The sequence below is a fragment of the Sabethes cyaneus genome, chromosome 2 (genome assembly GCF_943734655.1).
Source record: "Sabethes cyaneus chromosome 2, idSabCyanKW18_F2, whole genome shotgun sequence".
In the NCBI taxonomy this organism is placed as follows: Eukaryota; Metazoa; Arthropoda; class Insecta; order Diptera; family Culicidae; genus Sabethes; species Sabethes cyaneus.
This window is the reverse complement of record NC_071354.1, coordinates 236,581,402-236,588,942: the sequence shown is the minus strand read 5'-3', so window position 1 is coordinate 236,588,942 and position 7,541 is coordinate 236,581,402. Positions and strand designations below refer to the sequence as shown.

The 7,541-nt window shown below is 40.1% G+C and overlaps 1 protein-coding gene across 1 annotated transcript; it reads right to left on the bottom strand.

The window, feature by feature from the left end:
• Positions 1-4,461: 4,461 nt before the first annotated feature.
• Positions 4,462-5,752, bottom strand: LOC128736802 (antichymotrypsin-2-like). Its single transcript, XM_053831292.1, has 2 exons — positions 4,687-5,752; positions 4,462-4,586 (listed from the first exon to the last, which is right to left on the bottom strand). Exons 1-2 carry the CDS (start codon positions 5,750-5,752, stop codon positions 4,462-4,464), a joined length of 1,191 nt encoding a protein of 396 aa, XP_053687267.1.
• Between the last annotated feature and the right edge of the window lie 1,789 nt (positions 5,753-7,541).

Genomic DNA, 7,541 nt, shown 5'->3' with positions numbered 1-7,541 from the left:
ATGGTTAAACCTCGGCGAATTTGATATCTGTGTTGGAAAAATGTGCTACAGCTGTAGTGCTCGGTTATAATACGACTCTTTATGAATACGCATGCTTGCCGTTTCATTAAAAGTGTAGTGGAAAGATGTGCTGTTGATAAAATAGGATTGAATTGGTTAAATCCTTTCAACGTGGGAAACCATGGATAATAAAAACAATCTTTAATTTCAGTAAGGTAGCAGGAAAGCAATAGTTTGTGTTCTTGATTTTGTTAAATTGTTTTCAAATGCACAATCTTTTGAGAACTGAACGTATGCAATGTTACTACTTTGATAAATACGGAGTGATTCGCGATTAGGGCTCAACTGGCAAATTGTAAACAAATCGTTTTATAGCACCATCAGTCTTAAAAAGACTGATAATATCCTTGGCAAGAATCCTTTCTTCTGTTTTAATCGTTTGAATTATTTAAAACAAGTTTTTAGTGATGGGCGATAGAAGTGTTTAATCAAAACAAAAGACAATTTGCAGTTTAGCCCCTTGCATTGTTATGAAGTGACAGGCTTATTTGCAAATCGTTTTGTAAACAGGCGATAGTAAAGAGCGAAACTGCGTTGTTTCCAAAAAAAAGGCGCATTGTAAACAGGCGAAACTAAATAAAACAATCAAAACAAGGCGTAACAGGGCTGGGCGAATCTTATTGTCAAAATGCTTTGAGGCTCATTCCGAGGGGTTTAACTATAAAACTTAGATTTTGAGCTTGAATGCACAAATTTTATGCGGTATTGTTGTGAAATTATAAGAATGATTTATTCTACACCAATTTATGTCTTTAAACTTGATTTTTGTAACTTTTATTTAAATTAAGACTTGAAAATGTACTGGCAAATTATCACAGTGATATTCCTCATTGTTTACACCTCGTAAGTTGCGCCCTTTTCGCGAATCACTCAGGAAATGTTAGATACAACGCATGTAGCATGTATATTATAGAACTATATATACATAGTAACTATGGTAGCATGTATATATGTTGCATATAGCATGTATACATGAAGAATCGAATGATTACAAGCATGAACACATGCTACTATCACTACAAAGAGACTTACGTAGTCCTGCGTCACCTATATCTGCGGTCGTGTCTTGTACACAACCCCTCTGATTTTTTACGTTTTTGGGCCTCTCCCTTGGTAATGGTCACCCTATTCCCTCCTTCAGAAAACCAGCCACTTGTACAACTGCTATCGTTCCAAATGCAAGAGAAACGCACCCTTCCTCCCCATTGTAAGAAACCGTCTTCCTCTTTTGTCAACCCACCTGCGCTGATTCTTTTATGTCAAAAAACAAACGATATTTGATGAAGAACCATCCACACGTTCTGGAGTTATGGCGGACCGGCTCCTTCCTAATCAGCTCCCCCTTCTGTCTTGTTGGTAATTATGCATCTGTTTACTCTCTGGAAATCGCTCTAACGAAAGAAAAATAAAGCATTTTTTTCCATATATCCCTCCTCGGAGGAATCCCCCCTCCATTACAGCTTCCCCTCTCCCAACCATTTTGTCTCCCGGCCACTTGTGCAACTGCAAGTCCTTTTACTTGGACCGGCCACCTTGTTTTGGATCACCCCGTTATGTTATGGAAGATGGCGCTATGGAAGATGTGAGCCAAGTTTGATGAAGACCCGTTCAGGCGTTTCGAAGTTATGACCTCTCCTCCTGTTAAGGATCCCCGTTTTGTCTTCCTTATGTCAAGTAACATGTACATATAGCAAATTTGATGGAGAACAGTCAAGGCGCTTTGGAGTTATGGCCTGCCCCCCTGTTAGTGACCCCCCTCCCTTCCATTTTGTCAACCTCCGAGTGCGACTTATTTTTTATCAAGGAACATATGTACCAAATTTGATGGAGAATGGTTAAAACGCTATGGAGTTATGGCGGAACATTCAAACATACTCAGCAGTCCAAGAAAAGTCCAAGAAGAAGCCAAGGAAAGTCCAGGAAGCGCTTAAGAAGAGTCTTAGAAGGGCCCATGAAAAGTTTAAGAAGAGTTGAAGAATAAAGGTCCAACGACAGTCCAAGAGGAGTCCCAGAATAGTCCAAGATGAGTCCAAGATGAATCCAACAAACGTCGAATAGGAGTTGATGAAGAGTCCCAAAAGAGTCCAAAATGAGTCCAAAAAGAGTCCAGCGCTTTTTGGATTCTTTTCCCAAAAAAAAATCTAAGTAGAGTTCACGAAGAGTCCAGGGTGAATCCAGGAAACGTCGAAAGAGTTGAAAAAGAGACAAAAAAGAGTCCACAAGGAGTCCAAAGGCAGTCCAACAAAAGTACAAGGAGAGTTTAAGAAGAGTCCAAAAACAGCCAAAGTAGAGTCCAAAAAGAGATTAAGAAAAGTTCTAGAAGAGTTCACAAAGAATCCAAGATGAATCCAAAAAGAGTTCAAAAAGAACTTTTGGGATTCTTTTCGCAAAAGAGTCCACCAAGAGTCCAGGATTAATCCAAGAAACGTAGGAAAGGAGTTCAAAAAGGAGTTCAAGAGCAGTACAAGAAAAGTCCAAGAAGAGTTGGAGAAGAATCCAAAAACAGTCAAACAACCAAGAAAGAATTGATGAAGAGTGCAAGAAGTGTCCAAGAATGGTCCAAGAAAAGTTCAAGAAGGGTTAAAGAAGGGCTGGAAACAGTCAAAGAGGAGTCCCAAAAAAGTCGAAAGAAAGTCCTAGAAGTGTTTACAAAGAATCCAAGATGAGTAGAAGAAGAGTTCAAAACGAACTTTTTGGATTCTTTTCCCAAAAGAGTCCAAGTAGAGTTCACGAAAAGTTCAGGATGAATCTAAGCAACGTTGAAAAAGAGTTGAAAAAGAGTCCAAAAGTCCAAGAAAGTCCAAGAAAAGAGTTAAAGAAGAATCCAAAAAGAGTACAAGCGAAATCCTAGAAGAGTCCACGAAGAGTCCAAGAAGGGTGCAAAACAATATAGAAAAGTTTCAAAAATAGTGAACGATAATAAATTTGTGAACCATTGTAAATTCAATCGTGAGTTTTACATTATGCATCACGAGCATTTTCCTTTATCCGTGTAAACTAGAATAGGCTGGCCGGCCTAGAGGCATTGGTACAGGGAGTCCATACTACGCTCGTGGCTGTGCTTAGCCGCAACTTACAAAGTGTCTTAGAGTAGTCCAGGAAGAGTTCAAAAACAGTTCAAAAAGAATCAAAGAAAAATACTAGAAGCGTGCAAAAAGCGCTCAAGAAGAGTCTAAGAAAAGTCTACGAAAGGTTCAATAAAAATTTAAAAAGATTGCAAGGAGAGTTTAATAAGAATTCAAGAAGAGCCCAAAAAGAGCCTAAGAAGAACCCATGAAACGTCCAAGAAGAATCCACGAAGAGTCCAAGAAGGATCCCAAATGGATCCAAAAACAGTTCAAAAGGAATAAAAGAAGACTCCTTGAAGGGTTCAAGAAGAATCCAAGAAAAGTCCAAGAAGAGTTGAAGAAGAATTTAAAAACAGTCCTAAAAGAGTCTACGAGAGTCCAAAAAAGCTCAAGGAGGGTCCAAAAGAGTTCAAACAGAGTTCAAAAAGAGTCAAAAACAGTGCTAGCGGAGACCAAGAGGCGCTTAAGATGAGTCCAAGAAAGTCCTAGTATAGTTTAAGGGGTGTTCAAGAAGTGTTCAGAAAGAGTCCATGAAGAGTATAAGAACAAACTATCAAAAATATTAAAGAAACGCCGAAGGAGAGTTCAATAAATATCCGTGCAGAGTCCAAGATGAGTTCTAGAAAAGCCCAAGTAATGTCAAAGAAAAGTTTGAGAAGTGTGCAAAAAGAGTCCAAGAAGAATTTAAAAAAAGTCCAAGAAGAGTCCAAAAAGAGTCCAAAGAGTGTCCGAAAAGAGCCCAAAGAGGTTCCAAAAAGAGTTCAAAAAGGGTCCAAAGAGTCCCGGAAGGGTCCAGGAAGAGCCCAAGAAGAGTTAAAAAAAAGTCCACGAAAAATACACGCAAAGTTCAAGAAAAGTTTAAGAAAAGTGCAAGAAGAGTCCAAAAAGAACGAACAGTCAGAAGAGTGATCTGTGAAGTGTAATAATTTTTTTAAGCAATGTCAAATAGTCGTTATGCCAAAGGTATTTTATGTCAAATAGTATTATGTCAAATGAATTTGTATTAAATTGGCGGCTTCTGTTCTCATTGTATTGTAACGGAGTGATGATTGGCTCAAGTGGGAGTTCAAGTGAAGTTTCGCAACTACGCTTCGATCAGCGGGCACAGTTTTCCAAACAAAACACTCAATAATTTTTTATTTAAAGAATATATGCCTTCTCGGGAAGATATTTTTTAATCAGCTGTGTATTTTAAAAGGCGCAATATAACAAGATTCCAATCTGGCCCTATACGAAAACCCCTTTTTAATGGAGATGTCATTACACAACAAAATTGCTTATTTTTTTATTTTCCTTTTATTTCCACATCCTGCACACACATCGCAAGCAAGCACTAATAATAGTTTGAATAATGTCCAATCAAAACGATCGTATCGGTTGAAATCTTTTTGACGATGAAGATAAATGGCTGATTGGCGTTGAACCGAGTGTTTTCCGTTCGATCTTGCGCGGTAATTGCTGTTCAGGAAAAAGTACAGATAACAAAAGACACAGAGTACATATAGTTATAAAATCCATTCCTTCACAAACGATTCGATTTCGCTAGCTTTCTACTTACGTTGTGCAACGGTAGAGTCTGTTCCTTCCTCGTCCACCTTCAGCAGGGCACCTTGCACCATCTCACCGAGCGTGGATTTGTGAGCCTTGAACAGACTCAGTTCATTCGCTCGGTACAGTTGACCGTAGCCGAGCTTTTCAATGACCTTCCTTACAGTGTGAACTGTTTGTATTTCGAATCGCGGCAATGAAATATCGACAACCGTTGGCACGGCCGTTGTCTCAATCTCTTCGAGCAGATCGTCCGTCAGAGCAGCCATTAGTGATTTAAAACTGCCGGCTCCGGACGCCGGCATCAAGAGCCACATGGACAAATCGCTCTCCTCGCTGTAAGGTATCTGAACGGTCTGGTAAGTGCTGTCTGCTTTGTACAGCACTTCGATGGTTTTATGCATCATTTGCACGTTCCGTGTGCCATCGCGGAAGGTAAATATTTGACGATCAGTCATTGCCGGAGAAAATTTCTCCGCCCAGGAAGCCCGCAGCGATACCGAGTTCAAAATTGCCATTTCGGAACGAGGGTCAAGTGAGCTATCGTAAAGGAAATTTCTTATCAGTCCATTAGTTACTTTATTGCCCCAGCCGTTAGCGCTGTTGAGCAGTAACGATTTTTCGGAGAATTGAATCTCCTCCGGACTTGTTTTGAAAACTTTTTCCAAAACTGCTGCGAACTCATCCGTCAGAGGATCCGAATTTTTAAGAACTTTGTAGGCAATCTGCAGTTGTCGCATTTCACTGACCTCGTTCAAAAAGCTGGCTGCATTTTCACTGGCTAGCGTTTTCTGCTGGGGCAGGTAGAATGCTCGCTGGAGAGTTTCTTCGAAGGAGGAGGAATCGGCCGCCTGCAGGAAGGCCGCCATCGCCAACCGAACCGACAGAGGTGAAACGGCACAATTCTTTGACGCATTGTAGGCTGCTTTGAAGTACTCAATCGAAAAGTGTGCATCACCGTAGCTGAAATCGGGACCCTCCGCACCGGCAGCAGCTGCACCCGCTGAGAAGCTCCAGAGGATTAACGGTATCGCCCTAATTAGCATTCCGATGATCGCGCCGCGTTCTCGTACCATCTCGCGAGTTTAGAAAGTTGCACCGTGAACGATGACACCTAACCGAGCCGAACCCACGCGGATGACTAACCGAAAGCTGAAATTCGATTTGACTGTGGTCCGTCCGGTCCGGTCCGGTGTGCGGTCCAGCAGCGGTGAGGTGACCACCGGTCAGTGACATCAGCCTCCGTGCCCCGTGTCCCGCAGAGAAAGAGATGAAGAAGATGAACGAATTCACACCCCGATGATGTTGATGATCATGACGATGCTCGTTCCGGTTTATATTCTTTCTCTTTTGCCAAACTACAACGCTGCTGCTGCCGCGACTATGATGCGACCGAGATGGACTTTGTTGCGAATTTATTACCTAATTTTTCTCCGAAAAAAAAAAGACGAACCAGTTTTCTTTTCATCAGGTGGAGAGTGAAATTTGATTTGCTTTTTGTTTTCATCCGGGTCGGATGACATTCCGGGAAATCAAATTTGAAGGTTATAAAATGGAAGATTCGATTGTTTTGCAATTAGGTAACCAGGCGCAAAGTTTTAAGGGGGGACCCTACTCTGGAATGTCGGAAAAATCGAATTTTATTTTTTTGCATTTTCGAGATGCTTACACCTTCAGAAATGTCATGCCAAAAGGATTTTTTAATATCTGGTCTCGTTGAAAACTTACGGCAAATATTGTGGAGTCACCTCAAGGGAAGTCCATTGCTGTACGAAATTTTGAACACGTTTTCCCCAAAACCATGTTTCTTTAGCTGGCGTGTATCTCAGAATCTAGTGGACCGATTTGGATGAAATTTTTTTTCAGCATGTAAAAATGAATTATCTAAATTGTTACGTAGCCATTTTTTGATTTCTCAATTTTTCAATTTTTTATGAGCTCTTAATTGGCGATTTTTGATGAGAAAACAGCATTCTTTTGGAAAAATTACCGCTATTTGGGTAATTTTTCGAATTTTCAAAAGCCGCTACGTAACAATTTAGGTATTAACCTAAAGCTTCAAATGCATCCTTGAAATCCGTTCTACTATACTCCGTTGGTTCCCGGCACGTACCGCCAGCAAGGAATTATTTTCTAGAGGGTATTCACGCGGCCACCTGTCACCAGCATAATAATCACTATTCTGGTATCCAAAAAATACAAAATATATCTTCAAATATACCTTAACCAATAACCAAAATACCATAAAACTTAACTATAATTCTACCATCTAAAAAAAATTTACGAAAATCTATTATTTTTTGGACTTTCAGAGTAGCGTCCCCCCTTAACTCAATTTAAGTAGGCCGATTTACATTACAGCAAACATTTTACACTCGATACGTCAGTTGTTTAATATTTTATCTATTCTTGCTTAGTTGATTTTCAATTGAACCGCTTGCGTAATATTGATTATCATTAGGCAGAGTATATTTCCATCATTATACTTTTTTTAAAGTAAAAGTCCCGCGTAGCTTTTCAAAACGGCCTAGGTAACAATGAGAGATTTTCTTCGTCCTTATTTCTTCCCCTAATCATAGCGTTTAGAATGGACTTGATCGCATCTGCATGCATGCATCGGTTGCTGTGATGCTCGGAAGAGATAGACACTGAAGAGTCTTTTAATGTTTAATATAATGTTCGAAAGAATATCCAAGGCATCCAAGGCATCAATCGTATGCGGCTTAGAGCGCAAATCAGAGACTTCACAAGGTCGTACAAAGTATAGTCTAAGGCCTTTAAATTGTATCTTTTTTCTCTTTTCAACGACGTATAGCAGTCGGCTTTTTACTTTTCTGTTGGGAAGAATAAATGCTTAATGCGAGA

What these genes read in the sequence shown, in the direction of transcription:
- LOC128736802 (XM_053831292.1), bottom strand. Translation starts at nt 5,752, where the DNA reads ATGGTACGAGAACGCGGCGCGATCATCGGAATGCTAATTAGGGCGATA. An exon ending in AGACTCTACCGTTGCACAAC is followed by an intron (nt 4,587 to 4,686) that starts GTAAGTAGAAAG and finishes TTTCCTGAACAG; the next exon opens with CAATTACCGCGCAAGATCGA.